The 15,086-nt window shown below is 38.6% G+C and overlaps 1 protein-coding gene across 1 annotated transcript; it reads right to left on the reverse strand.

Annotated features, from left to right (window-relative positions):
- On the reverse strand, window positions 8,734–13,489 carry LOC109822860 (microtubule-associated protein 70-2). The gene is made up of 11 exons (XM_020389123.1): window positions 13,221–13,489; window positions 11,800–11,885; window positions 11,523–11,588; window positions 11,252–11,422; window positions 10,998–11,168; window positions 10,771–10,926; window positions 10,445–10,591; window positions 10,220–10,291; window positions 9,554–10,114; window positions 9,333–9,481; window positions 8,734–8,888 (listed from the first exon to the last, which is right to left on the reverse strand). The coding sequence occupies exons 1-11, from the start codon at window positions 13,294–13,296 to the stop codon at window positions 8,858–8,860; spliced, it is 1,686 nt and encodes a 561-aa protein (XP_020244712.1). The 5' UTR covers window positions 13,297–13,489; the 3' UTR covers window positions 8,734–8,857.

The raw sequence follows: 15,086 nt of genomic DNA on the forward strand, positions 1-15,086 counted from the left end.
GGTCAATATACCGGTATATGATGGATATAAGCAAGTTATTAAAACATGGCTCAATGTGTCTCTATGAGGTTTTGTTTTAGCACTAAGAGCCCAAATTTGGGTCTCACCGTCCCGGAACCACAGGCTTAATAATTGTGAGGTTTACCGAGTTAACCAGAGTATGAAGTGTTGACCGCATTGAGACGTAGCCTGCTTATTTCCATTTCATGATTTTTTTCTAGTTTCCTTAAATATTTATATTAAGTACCTGAGTTCATTGATGATTCTCTAACATTCTTATATTTGCTTATCATTTGTCAAAATATTTAAATTTTTGTAAAACTAGTGTTTAATGTATGAATTTATCCACTTATTGAGTTGTGAACTCACAGTGTTATTTTCATTCTTTTCAGAGACTCTGGATTATATGGAATTGATGATTATTTTTTTTTCAAATTCTTAGAACAGATGAAGGAATATAATTCGGAATTGTTATTATCTTCAGATGAAGGTTAAATAAAGTCTTTGATGCTTAGTTGATATTGAGAGTTTTGTAATAATGAGATTTTTTCCTTTAGGTCGAGTTTTATTTCAAGTTGAGGAATATTTGTTATATCAAGTTAATTGGATTAATGTTGACTTTTGGGAATTATAGAGAATATTTATTATTGGTTTAAGTTTAATGAAGAGATTATTTTGATGGTCTTTTGATAGAAGTATATTTTTGAAAGATTTTTCACAGGTTTAGTCCGGCTCCAATATTCATTTTAGGTTCGAAAATTACGGTCGTGACATATATAGCTGGACTCGAACCTATTGAAGTAGCGGCAATGATCTTAATTGCATCTTCTATAGCCATTGCTCTGCATGAAGTTATCGAACTTCTTATACCACTATTTTGGAACTTTTTGCAAACCATATAAACTCTTCTTGAGCCTACACACCGTCTCTTCCTTTTCTTCCTCAATGAAGCCAACATGTTGCTTTATATAGATTTTTTCATCCAAGTCAACATGAAGAAAGATTGTCTTTACATCCAACTGCTCAAGGTAAAGATTTTCAGCAGCTACTAAGCTTAACACTACTCTGATGGTTGTAAGTTTTATAATGGGGGAAAATATTTCCGTATAATCCACTCATTCCCGCTGTTAGAATCCTTTCACAACTAATCTGGCATTGTATCTCTTGCTTCCATCACTCTCCTGCTTAACCTGGTTAACCTACTTAATATGTAAGGCTTTATTCTGTGCAGGTAGCTGGGCTAACTTCCATGTCTCATTCGAGCGGAGAGAATCCATCTCTTCTTGCATCACACGCTCTTACTGTTGAGATCCACTCACTTGCATAGCCTCCTCATAGCACTCCGGTTCTCCGCTATCTGTCAAAAGTAAATAATCTAGTGAAGAGAGATATCTGGGATTCAGTTTGGGGTACCCTGGATGACCTCCTAAGCTCCTCGCCCTAGGTAGTCATCTCTACACCTAGAGTCCTTCCATTCTTCGGTTAGAATTAACATTATCTCCCCCATCCGGAAGTTCCTCCGAATCCATGTACTCGGATGCACCTGCATCCTTAGTGCTGCTCCCACTACTTTGGTTATCCTTTGTATTGTCTCTATCCTTGTACATTACATCTTCATTGAATATGACATCTCGGCTCTTGATGATCTTCCTGTTCTTCTCATCCTAAAGACGATGTCCGAACTCATCAATGTCGTATCCAATGAATGTACACTTTTATGACTTAGCTTCTAGCATGTCTCTGACATGGTCACTGATATGAACATATGCCACGCAACTAAAGACTCTCAAGTGTGAGAGATTAACCTTCTTGCCACTCCAAACCTCTTCTAGAATCCCAAAGTTTAATGGAACTGATGACCCATGATTAATTAAGTAAGCTGTTGTATGCACCGCGTCCGCCCAAAATATTTTTGCCAGACCTGTATATAGACGCATGCTCCTCGCATGCTCTTTTAATGTTCTGTTTATTCTCTCTACAACACCTTTTTGTTGCGGTGTCCCTGGAGTAGTCCTCTCTAAACGAATCTCATTCAGAGCACAGAAGTTCTTGAACTCCTCCAGCTCGTATTCTCCACAATTATATAATCTCAGACACTTTACTTTCAGATCTGTCTCGTTCTCCACTATGGCTTTATATTTCTTGAAGATTCCAAACACCTCTGACTTGTGCTTCATAAAGTATACCCACATCTTTCTCGAGTGATCGTCGATAAATGTGACGTAGTACGTTGAATCGCCAAGAGAAGACACACTAGCTGGACCCTATACATTTGTATGAACAAGCTCTAGCTTGTGAATTTTAGGTGGTCTTCCACTCTTTTGAAAGCTGAACCTCTTCTGTTTCCCGTAGATGTAGTCTTCGCAAACACCAACTTCAACTGAATCGATGCTAGTTAGCTTTCCTTGAGAGTGTACCCTTCTCGCTCATGTGTCCCAACCTATTATGCCACAGATCTGCACTCTTCTTACCAGCTGCAATTACGAGGGTGTCACTCGCATGTGAAGTTAGGTAGAGTGTTCTAGTTTTTTTTGCCTTGGGAAACTACCATAGTACCGTTGGAGATTTTCTATGAATCCCTAGTAAATGTCGTAACATAGCTTTCTGGTCCAAGCTGGCCAACCAAAATAATATTCCTCTTCAGCTTCGGTACATGTCTGACATTCTTCAGATTCTACTTGGAGCACTTCATCTGTATTTGCATGTCACCTCTTCCCACAATACTACATGGCTCATTATCCCCCAAGTATACTTTCCCAAAGTCTACTGCTACATAGTTATGAAGAAGATTCATACTAACAGTGGCGTAGAATGAGGCTCCTAAATCAATAACCCATGAATCAGAATCACTGTCCATAGCAAGGATCAATACATCTTGCACAAGATGAGCCTCCTGCTCACTTGCATCCTTTTTTGGTACTTTACAGATTGAAGACATATGACCCTCCTTTGCCGCAATTCCAACATTTTCCTTTGATAAGCCTCACCTTTGAGTTTGACCTCTTTTTCTTCGACTTTGATTGATTCTTGTTCTGGTTACCTTTATTTCGGCTTCGGCCTCTCTGCTTGAGACTTAGGGCTAAACTTAAACCTTTTGATTCGTGCGATTTTCTTCCAACCTCCTCCGATAGAATCATACTAACAACCTCGTTCAGTTTTAACTTTTCCTTTCCTACCGAGTTGCTGATTGCGATCACGCAACCTGCCCAACTATCTGGTAAGTGCGATAGTATCAATAGGACATGCACTTCTCATCAAATGTGATGTCGACCGAGATGAGTTGGTCAACAATTATGTTGAACTCGCTAAGATGCATCGTGAAGGAACATCATTCTGCCATCTTGAGGTTGAAGAGCGTTTTGACGAGATGCACCTTGTTTGCAGCTGATGGTTGCTCGTACATATTTGCGAGCGCTTCCATAAGCCCCATCATCGTCTTCTCCTTTAATATATTGTGTGTGACTGATTTTGCGAGTGACAATTGTTAGACCCTAGAGGGGGGGGGGGGGATTAGGGTCTTATGCTAATCTAATCCGATTAAATGCCAATTAAAACTTATTAACAAGTTATCCTAGCAAGTATGAAATACAACAATGTATATGAGCTAGGATAAGTAATATGAACAAAAGAATATATCCTATCAATAAGATATTACAAGTATATGAGCAAGGATATATAAACTAACACAAGGGTAAACAATCTAAACAAGATAGTGGATGATATAGATAATGAGCTAATGATAATGGCGATATAAGATATGAACATAAATATGAAAGAACGCCAAAGCACACTCAAACAAGCAATATGATCACGGAGTTCGGACCTTCCGTCCTACGTCTCCGCTCCCCACTCCCGGGGAGAAATCCACTATCACAACCGGGTTTTCTACGTTCACCCGAACAACGTTTACACCTCACAGTATCGGTTTTCAACGCTCACCGATCAACGTCACTCCTCACAATCGGTTTTCTAGTTCACCGAAAACTTTCACACCACACTCGGTTTCTAGCTCACCGAAAACCTAACAATCTCACAATGTAACAAATATAAATTGTTCTCTACAATAGATGAGAACACAATGAAAGCACAACTCAAGGTTACAATCTCTCACCACCCAACTATACTATGTATGTAAATACTAAAAGCTCAATGTGGGTGTGTGTAACAATGAGTAAAATAAAATCTAACTCAAATAGCTAGGGAAAAGAGTTAGAAAAGAGTTAGAAAACTTCTCTATAAACACAAAGAGAGGATGAGAAGATTTTGAGGATGAAATCCTCAACTGGTGATGCAAGCTCCTCTTTGTAACAACAAACCCCAAAAACAAACTAAACAAACTCAAACCCTTGTTTAAAACTTTCTTAAACTTGTTTTTTTAAAACTCTCTTAATCTATTTTGAAAAGACATCAGCAATGGGGTATATATACCCACTAGAAATCTCAGCAAAAACCCCCAAAACAAATGACAAAACAGCCCCCAGAGAAACAGCTCAGAAATAGCCGTTAGAAGTCCAACGGTCACATTGTCGGTCGACCGAAAATCCCGTCGGTCGACCGATGAGAGCAAAAACACGAAGAAAACTTTCTGGACTAACGTCGGTCGACCGGAAATTCTGTCGGTCGACCGATTTGAGCTCTCAGTCGAACGGACCGGTCGACTGACGACTCTCTGGAGAAATACTGACGAATGGTCAATTGACCGGTCGACCGTACCGGTCGACCGAAAACTGACATTCCAGAAAAAATCGGTTTTAGAGCTGATTTTAAAACACTGTTTAAAAATATCAAATAAATTCCAAAAAATGTAAAACTTTGGGGAATGATTGTAGACATGATAATAAACATGCTACAATGACTGGTTATCAAAAAGGACTTCCCAAAAGAAAAATATCATCATTTTACAAACTAGTCCAAAACATGAAAACCTAAAAATTGATATTTTGATATTTTGACTTAAACAACATTTTGAAACCTTATGAAATGATTGTATAGACTTGATAAAAGATATAATATGTTGTTATGAAGTCTATAACCTAGAAATGGAATATTTTCATAAAATTGTATATTCTATGCAAATATATTCAAAACACTAAATATGATTTCATTAAATATAAGCTTGTTAAAGGGGAAATCATATATAGGCATATGAACATGAAACAAAATAGTATTTTCCAATTCTATTCATTTGTTTCATAGTAAAACTTGAAAACTATCAAACCAAAACATATATGTATATATATAACTATATATATACAAAAACCAAAACGTGTATGTGTGTATATGATTGAGCTTAAAGTACTAACACACATAATATAAATTCCTAAACTAAATTACCCAAGCAATCTTGATCTTCAACGAAGCTCTATCTTGGTAATCTTGCGGATGAAGCTTTAACTTGGATCTTGAACTTTGAATAGCAAGGCTTCACCGACATTCCGCCAACCTCCTTTGGATATGATCGTTGAAGCTCTATTCCATCCATCCTCCAACAACGTTGTTTGTCTACAATACATACGAATGCACAAACACTAGACAAACAACATTAGTAGTAAATTGTTTGTAAATCATCATCAAAACAAGAAGGCCAACAACAATCAGATCTACCCTAGAACCTTTCGATCCAATATTTCCCAGTCCTCGTCGGTCTCATCTTTCTTCTTTCCTTTTGCTTTACCTATCAACGAACGCTAAAAATCCTTCTGCTATAGATAGTCCTCTATCTGTGACTTCTAGTAGGCGAAGTCTGATCTATCAAACTTCTCAATATTTGATTTGTCTTCTTCTGCCATAGCTCTCACACAGATCTAATCCGAATGAAACTCTGATACCAATTGTTGGGGATTCATCCTATCGACAACCTGTCAAATAAACCCTCTTGCGGAACGTGCCCTCTGAATCTTGTGTTGAAAGAAGGTAAGAAGAAATCACAGCAAATAAAAGAAAACTTTGTAAGGAAAAAATAGAAGAGAGCACCAAAATTTTAGCGAGGTTCGGCAACTTGTCTACGTCCTCGGGAGCCACACAAAAAAATTCCTTTGAATATTAAAAAAAATTACAAAGCTTGCAAGAGATGATCTCAAACTCCTTGAAATCACTCAAAAATATCTCTCTTTTTATTTCTCAAGGTGTGAGATTTTTCTCTGAAAAATCGCAGCTCAAGGCGCTGCAAAAATCTCTGCCAAAAAATCGCTACAGGAATCGCTCTACCAAAGTTCTGTTTAAGTGGCAGTCATGGTTCCTTATTTATAGGGAAACCCTAGGTCAAAACTGATACGAGTTGCCGTGCGAGCACCCTTTGGTCGCGGAATTATCAAAAGATGGGTTGAGAAGAAGACAACTAAAACACAAGAACAATTCAGTATGGCGAAGAAAAATACATTCTCTAGATTATGAAGAATCAATTATTACAAATCTCTTCCTCACAATATCACTAGAATCGAGAACAACCTCTTAATCCTCTCTAAACCCTAATACAAAGATTAGAATCTCTCTCTGATCTAAGATCCTCACAAATCTAAACCCTAATCCTTTTGATCAGGATCTCACTTTGACCTAAAACCCTTTAGATCTACATCTTGACCTCTCACTTCCTGTTTAGAACCATAAACAGTCCCTATTTATAGGGTTTACAACGTGGTGGCAATCTGGTAAATAATCAAAACCAAACCAAACTAGAATTCCTTCAAAACAGAATTCAAGTCTGCCCAGGAAACCTCGATGAGTCGACTCATGGCTGCATATGAGTCGACTCATGATTGATGAGTCGACTTATAAGCTGATGAGTCGACCGAGCAGAAGCTTTTGACAAAACGGCTGCTCATGACAGTCATGAGTCGACTCAACATGATGAGTCGACTCATGTACATGTATGAGTCGACTCACGAGCTGCAATCTGGATTCTTCGAATCAACTGCTCGCCGTCTCGTTCCATGCTTCCACCTGTGCTCCGTCGTATCGCTTCATACCACTATTCTTAAGATATCATGAGAATCACTTATCCTTAAGCTCCCATGAGGATCGCTTTTCTAAAAAGAATATATACCCGTATCATGGGTCCCCTCTTTAGAAACTTGAAGTTTCATTTAAGTTAGAACTTCACCTGAGGAAACTCTCGAGCCCCTCCATCTTTGTTGACTTCAGTCATCTTCTTCTTTCTTAATCTCTGAACTCCTTCCAAAGAAAAGGATCTCGCTAAGCTTCTTGTATTGCGATCGAGTCAGGACCATACACAGGATGCCCCTTCACCGGATCTGATTCTCTGATACCAACTTGATACGAGTTGCCGTGCGAGCACCATTTGATCGTGAAATTACCAAAAGGTGGGTTGGGAAGAAGACAACTAAAACACAAGAACAATTCAGTATATGACGAAGGAAAATACCTTCTCTAGATTATGAAGAATCAATTATTATAAATCTCTTCCTCGCAAGCTCACTAGAATCGAGAACAATCTCTCAATCCTCTCTAAACCCTAATACAAAGATTAGAATCTCTCTGATCTAAGATCTCTAAGATCCTCACAAATCTAAACCCTAATCCTTTTGATCAGGATCCCACTTAGACCTAAAACCCTTTAGATCTACATCTTGACCTCTCACTTCCTGTTTAGAATCCTAAACAGTCCCTATTTATAGGGTTTACAACATGATGACAATCTGGTAAATAACCAAAACCAAACCAAACTAGAATTCCTTCAAAACAGAAACCGAGTCTGCCTAGGAAATCTTGATGAGTCGACTCATGACTGCATATGAGTCGACTCATGACTGATGAGTCGACCCATAAGCTGATGAGTTGACCGAGCAGAAGCTTTTGACAAAACGGCTGAGTTTCGTGAGTCGACTCATGACAGTCATGAGTCGACTCAACATGATGAGTCGACTCATGTACATGTATGAGTCGACTCACGAGCTGAAATCTGGATTCTTCGAATCTGCTGCTCGCCATCTCGTTCCACGCTTCCACCTGTGCTCCGCTGTATCGCTTCACACTACTATTCTTAAGATATCATGAGAATCACCTATCCTCAAGCTCCCATGAGGATCGCTTTTCTAAAGATAAGATACACCCGTATCAAAAACAGACCAGGAATCTGTTTTCTGTGAGTTCACCTAATTGCAAAGCTCTCCTGTATGACTTATGTTCGCCAGCACTTAGAGCTCGCCTGTACTTGGAGCTCGCCAGCACTTGGACTTCGCCTGAACCTCCAATGCTCGTTTGATCTTCCAAGTTCGCTTGAACTTCTAAAGCTCGCCTGAACTGTAGGTTCGCCTGAACTCAGCTTCGAGCTTCGCCTGAATTTCCAAGTTTATCTGAACTATCAAGTTCGCCTGATTTTTTAACTTAGAGAAATCTTTGATTTGCATGCTTGTTCTAAGGTTTGGATCTACACCCGAAGCCAACACCTGTTATCTATTATCTTCTTTGGCCTTCAATATCACAATTTCTTCTTCTCTTTTGTATTTCTGATCATGGCAAAAACCCATACTTTTTCTGTTGGAGGTGAAAAAGCTCATAACAACCCAGAACTGACCAAAGTGAACCGAAATAACTAGGTTTCTTTTGGATCGGTTTCATTTTTAAATCGGCTCAGTTTGGTGTGTTAGAAATTGTAAAAACTGAACTAACTGACAGTTTGTTCTCCCCCATTGAGAAGAGCCAGATTTATTACTCTTTTGAGAACACTGAATCGGTAAAGCATAACAAGACATGCACTTTACACTTATCATCTTTTCAGTATTAACAAAGGAAATTTCATAACAACTTGTATTATCTTATGTTTAATATTTACAAATAGACCCAACAATTCAAGTACAGCCCTTGGCTTCTCATGAAGCAGACTTCATCCTTTCCAAACTTAAGTGCTTGCACTCAGTGACTTCACAGATCTGAAGAAATAGTAACCAATAAGGTAACATTAGTATCAGAATGATAATCAAGGCTGCATAAAGGAAAAAGAGCTTGAAAAAGATAAACAATTTTGATTCTTGACATCGTATGGCATGGCGATATCGAAGATAGCACATTAGTTTCATATGTTTTATGATAGAAATACGGATGTCTCATTGCAAGTGATAAAAGTTCTATTTTGAATATTAGTAATATATATAGTTTCATTTTGCCACCATTATTCAGTTAACTTCTGTCTGAGGTGCATTTGTGCTTCTACATATAGATATAGAAGTGCAAAGAATATTGCTTTGAGGTTCAGAATGAGTTCATTTTCCTGCTCTTTTTTCCCTTTCAGAAACTAATATAATACCTCTGAAAATTGGGAGAACTTACAAATTTATTCAGGGAGTTCCTTTCAATTAAGAAAAGCAAGGATATACCTTTTGTAATTGCTTGTAGCCTTGAGTTTTTGTTTATTATCATCAAAATTGATCATTATTTCTTTCTCTCTTATTGCAGCTTCTCTCCTCATCTTCTTGGACTCTACTTCCAATGCCTTGCTCAGAGCATCGATCTTTCTTCGAAGCAACTGCATAAATCACAAAAATAAACAACAACAACCTTTCAGAATATTGATTAAGCACTTAACTATGTTCCTCACCTTGATCTCATCATCCTTCACACTCAATGCTCCATCTTTCTGCTCAAGCAATTTCCTTAAATCAATAAGCTCCTTCTGCAATCTGTCATAAAGAAAACCTGAAACCAAATCTTTACTCTTATCTTCCAGATTACCGTTAGTTTGTGGTGCAATATCGTCATAATCACTGGTTTTCACTTCTTTGGAAACCTCTTCTTTTTCAGGACTAATAACATGTACATGCCCATTAGAATTAACCTTTTCTTCTGAATTCTCCTTCCCGCGACCATCAAAGAATTTGCTTCTTGGGGCCCATAAATTCTTTTTAGCAAGAATTTCCCTAGCACTGAACTTTTTGTTCAAGCTATTTGTTCGTACTATTTTTCCAGTTGATTCCACAACTGAAACTGGATCAGGCTGCTGGAGGACTGAACTACTAATGGAAGCAACAAAAGCCCTTGTCTGAGATGATGATCGCTTGTTTATACTTCCATTACAAAATTTAGATCCATTCACTGGCTCAGAATTTGATGCACCCTTCAAACCTTCTTCTAGTATCTTTAGCCTCAGCTTGAATTTATCCTGTAAAGGGAGGGGTTTGGGGGGTTAGGGAAGGGAAATATTTATTACGCATGTGGACAGTTTAAATGAAAAAAAAAAAGAAATTATGTTCGTAGCATCTCCTACCCTGAGTTGAGTTTCAGCCTTGGCAGTTCGTTCTGATATAGTTAGCTTGTCTCTCAACCTCTGTATCTCTCCCTGCAGATAAAATACACGACTACTAAAGCTATTTGTATAACTAAAGCTTCCTAGTAAAATAAAAATCATATTATATCTAGCTAATGATGTAGCCTCAATACGACATTTAAAGCATATAACTAGCGACAGAATTCACACATACGCAGGCACTACCTGCAAAAACCTGCGCTCTTCTATCCATTGCTTGACAGGCATGAGTTTCTCGCCTTCGTCTTTCCACTCATTTGCTACTGCTGCTGCCACGCGATTTGCTGAGACCTTAGTTCTGGCCAGTTCCCTTTCAAGAGTCTTCTTCTCTTCCTATGTTACAGTTTGGTAATAGCTTAGAATTCATAGAAACTGATACCACCGAACAAAGTTAAGCCTAAGGCATCCTTTTTCTGAGAATTCATTAGTTTAGTGCTGCACTCAAAAGAGTTGCAAATAGTAATAAAATTAAATTGAAAGTTGGGCCAGAATTTAAGGTTCATGTAACTTACATTTAACTCAGCGACCTGCCTCTGGTAGTCGCGGACCGCGTTAGCAACTGCACCACCAGCAAGAATGGATTCCTCAAGTTCCCTGATAGTCTGAAAAAGACTCTCAACCTCCAAAACCTTCTGCCTGTTCGCTTTCTCTAGTAGTCTGTTTTCTTCCTGAGACATGGTAGTCATGTATAAAATATATTCGAAAGGGAGAAAAAAATGCCAACAAATTGTGGCTATACCTGGCATATCTCTTTTTGCCTCTTCAGTTCAAGGTTCTGGTTTTGCAAATTTTCTACAATCATTGCCCGTTCATTAGCAGAATGCAATGTTCTTTCAGCTTCTACTAATGCTACATCTTTGGATTTTATTAGTCTCTCTAATGCCTTTATGTCCTCTTGTAGAGATGCAATCTGCAGTTTACAGAACAAGACACAGTAAAAAAAAAACAATGCTTTTACTTTGTAATTGTTGTCCGGCAAGCTTAGTTTCATACCTCAAATTTGTACTTTCTAATATCAGACTCAAAGGGAGCTATAATAGCCTCAACTGGAACAAACTCTTCATTGTTTTGATTTGCATGAACTCTTCTTAGAGTTGCTTCTGCCGCAAATTGTGCAGCCAATGCCTCTTTCTTCTCATTCAGTAGTTTTTTTATCTCAAGATTCTGTGATGCATTATATATTTAATTTTATAAATAAATAATGAAAGCTACACAAAGTTGATAAAATTAAGAAAGTAAACTCCTGAGAATAATTGTCAAGCACCTTATCTTGAAGATGTTTCTCGACATTTCTCAGCTTCGATTCAAGCTTTGTCAGCTCATTGCTTAGCTGAAGGTAAATGAAAGATAAGCACACGGCACACTCGAAATAAATTGCAAACTTTCTATTCAGTTAATTTATTACCTCTACTACAGCTTTATCCTTCAGAAGTTCAGTCACCTTCAAGGCCTTATCTATTCAGTTAATTTATTACCTCTACTACAGCTTTATCCTTCAGAAGTTCAGTCACCTTCAAGGCCTTAATTTCACAGTGAGCAACCTCTACTACAGCTTTATCCTTCAGAAGTTCAGTCACCTTCAAGGCCTTAATTTCACAGTGAGCAACTCCCAGCTCCCTCTCCTTTTCTGTAGACCAATAAATACAATAAGTTGGCAACAGAAGTAAACAGCGTGCAACGAAATCATTCTTACAAATCACATTTTCTGATTTCATGATAGCTCAAGAGAAGCTATCCTATATTTTGAACTTATGATCACTCCTGAAATAGCCACTCACCTTGGAAACTTGCTCGACCTAGTTGATACTATATACTATCTGCATATTCACTACATTTAAATTGAATACACAATTGATTTTGATTTTATTTTAAATATATTTTATAGATGGTTTGTGTGTTGAGGAGCCAATATGCAAGTACTGTCAAGAACAGGGTACGATCGAAAATTGGAGAAAATTCTCAGTCGACGAAAGGGAATATCAGTGTGTAATTCAACATGTATCAGACATTAGATCATTAAGGATATAACAATTAGATTCATTTCTTAGACTCAAATATTTGCTTGCAAGTTTCTGCCAGAGTCAGTGATAAACAAGGTATGGTTGCTCCGTAACATGACATGATATTAAAGTTTGAGACGAGATGAGCAAAGTTTATAGTAGTTGAAAGTAGCTTGCACTATTATCCGGAGTAAACAAAGAGTTTGTTAGCTTTAAAATGTAGTTGCATTACAATACCATGCGCATGCATCATCCAAATGTGTAACAAATAAAATTACCTACCCACTAAATAACCCCATAGTAAAGGGAGTAAAATAGAAGCATACACAAGAGCAAAATTCCAATTACAAGGTATGTCCAAAGTAGGAAAACCACAATTGAAAGGAAGGAAAGATGAAAACAAAGTGAAGCCAAACTCAAGCAATGGTAATCGATCAAATGTTTCTTAACTCCTATCATGAGAAAAATATATACGTACCATTCTCAAATCCATAACTCAACAACCTTCCAAGATAAAAGGGTTAGCTAAGTAGCTCTATCTAGAATCAAGCTAAGGAAAGGTCAGATAAAGCCAAACCAAAAATTCGCCACGGACAAGATGTAACAACTATTTCAAGAGGCAGTTTCCTTTTCTTTTTGGAAAATGTCATTGCACATCAATAAATTATTAACTAAATGAATATAAACGCAAGGAAAAAGAAACCCAACATTTTCCAATATGACTGAAACTAGACAACACAAACAGATATGCGAAGAGACCAAAGAACGGAGATAACCATGTAGGTGATAATCCTATACTGAATCTTCAAATAAAAAGATAAATGGCCACAAAGCTTAGAAAACGAAATTGAGGAGCTCAGTGCAAAAGGAACAATAATAAACACAGCAATAAAGAGAGAACCAAATTCTTGAAATCCCGCATACAGTAGTTGATAATAAGAGAGAATTTGGCAAAGTTATACCTCTGAGATTGTTCTCCAACCTGTTAAGTTCAATGATAACAGGGTCTGGAGGGCTAGGTATCATTTCCTTTCCCATGACTTCACTCAAGCTACCAATTAAACAATGCAATGTTGTTATTCAACAAAACAAGGAGGATATAGTAGAAACATGAACACCGCTCAAGGGAATTTATGATGCGGGTTTTGTGTAGAAGGGGTTTCCATTTCTATCACAAGAATTGACATCAAACAAATTTTGAAAAAGAAAAAACACTGAAACATCTAAGTCGGCTGTGTTTGATAGTTACTCCTCCCTCTCTCTCCGCTGGCAGCAATGTTTTGAATGGATTATTTGGTTTTAAATTATTTTTGATAGGAAAAAAAAGCTTCATAATTGGACAAGTCTTAAAGTGCTGGCCAACGGTTTCGTTTGATGTAGAGATGATGACCGTCTCTTGACTCTTTTGCTGGAAGCCTCTTCTTCTGGGCCGTGTAAACTAGTCATCGAACTGCAAGTGTCAATTCCTAAACACCTATTCAAGTGCAGCGTTTAAGATAATCATGGAGTTCTATTTAATAATTATTGTTTTAAGATGAATCCTTAGTTAGAGGATTAATTACAAGGTGTCCTAAGAGATGGGGGTAATTCCTTTAATTCTTTGTATCAGCACTACAGGCGACGTGAGATTACCGTAGATGCGCAAACTCTAGGGTTACCAGTGTAATTGTTGGGAAAATATCAGATACGTTCTCACACCCGTTCTGCGGAATTTGCCCTACCGGATCTTGTGTTAAGCAATGAAAAAAAGAAATCATACCAAATCAAAAATAATTACAAGAATAGAGAACACCGAGTTTTAACGAGGTTCGGCAATTTGCCTACGTCCTCGGGAGCCACACAAATAATTTCCTTTATATTAAAAGAAGATTATAAAGCTTGTAAAGAGCAGATCTCAACTTGAGATCTCTCAAAAGAAGAGCCAACAGAAAGCTATCCGTTGTTCTAAAAAAAGGCACGAGTTTTTCCAGCTGGAAAAACTCCTCTCTCTTCAATAAATCGCTACAGGACTTCACAAAATAACTGAGCGAGATTTTCCTCTGAAAATCTTGAGCTCAATTAATGGCGCCGCCCCAGGAGTTATCGCTCTGAAGAAGAAAATCGCGGCTACACTGATCTCGTGCTCATGGGTTTCCCTTTTATAGGGAAACCCTAGCCAGCCTGGATCCAGGCTGTCTCCCTCAACCACAGGCGAAGAAAGAAGGGGGAGGCGATCTTCGAGCTCGCTAGATCTCGAGCCTCGCCCGCACCGCGCTAGAGCTCGCCTGCAACTATCACGACCTCGCCTGAAGTCGTCGATCACAAGCTCGCCTGCCTTCGCGTCGTCGACCTCGCCTGAAAGCCCTCTCGAGCTCGCCAGATCTTGGGCAAGCTTGCCTGCAAGAGGACCTCGCCTGTACGTGGGACCCGCTCGAGTTCAAGTCCGCCTGCAGCCTTTCACGAAGTCGCCATCAGCTCCGCCTGTAGCTTCGACTTCGCCTGTCGATTTCAGATCTCGCCAGCAACTAAACTCTCATGAGTGAATCTCGCCTGCGGGTCTTCTCCAAAGCTCGCCTGCAATCTGCCGCAAGCTCGCCTAAGTTGGATGACCTCGCCAGAGCACCTCACCGACGAGGTTTGGATCTACACCCAAATTTCCAATAATCTCCCACTTGGAGATCAAACCGCCGTCAGCAAGCTCTCTCTTAACAAGCATCTTCTCCTGTGTGGCTCCGCCCTCATCTCTTACATATAAAGACCAACTGAAGTTGCGCACAACTCCAGTTTCTGAATGGTGATTGCTTTAGTCAACATATCTGTAGGATTTTGGATCCGCAAAATCTTTTCTA

Source organism: Asparagus officinalis, chromosome 8 (assembly GCF_001876935.1).
Source record: "Asparagus officinalis chromosome 8, Aspof.V1, whole genome shotgun sequence".
Classification (NCBI taxonomy): domain Eukaryota; kingdom Viridiplantae; phylum Streptophyta; class Magnoliopsida; order Asparagales; family Asparagaceae; genus Asparagus; species Asparagus officinalis.

Coding starts and splice junctions, on each gene's coding strand:
- LOC109822860 (XM_020389123.1), bottom strand. CDS start 13,296: ATGGGAAAGGAAATGATACCTAGCCCTCCAGACCCTGTTATCATTGAA. Junction 11,169..11,251: donor TTAGAAAGTACAAATTTGAG/GTATGAAACTAA, acceptor TGTAAACTGCAG/ATTGCATCTCTACAAGAGGA. Junction 10,592..10,770: donor GGCAGGTCGCTGAGTTAAAT/GTAAGTTACATG, acceptor ACTGTAACATAG/GAAGAGAAGAAGACTCTTGA.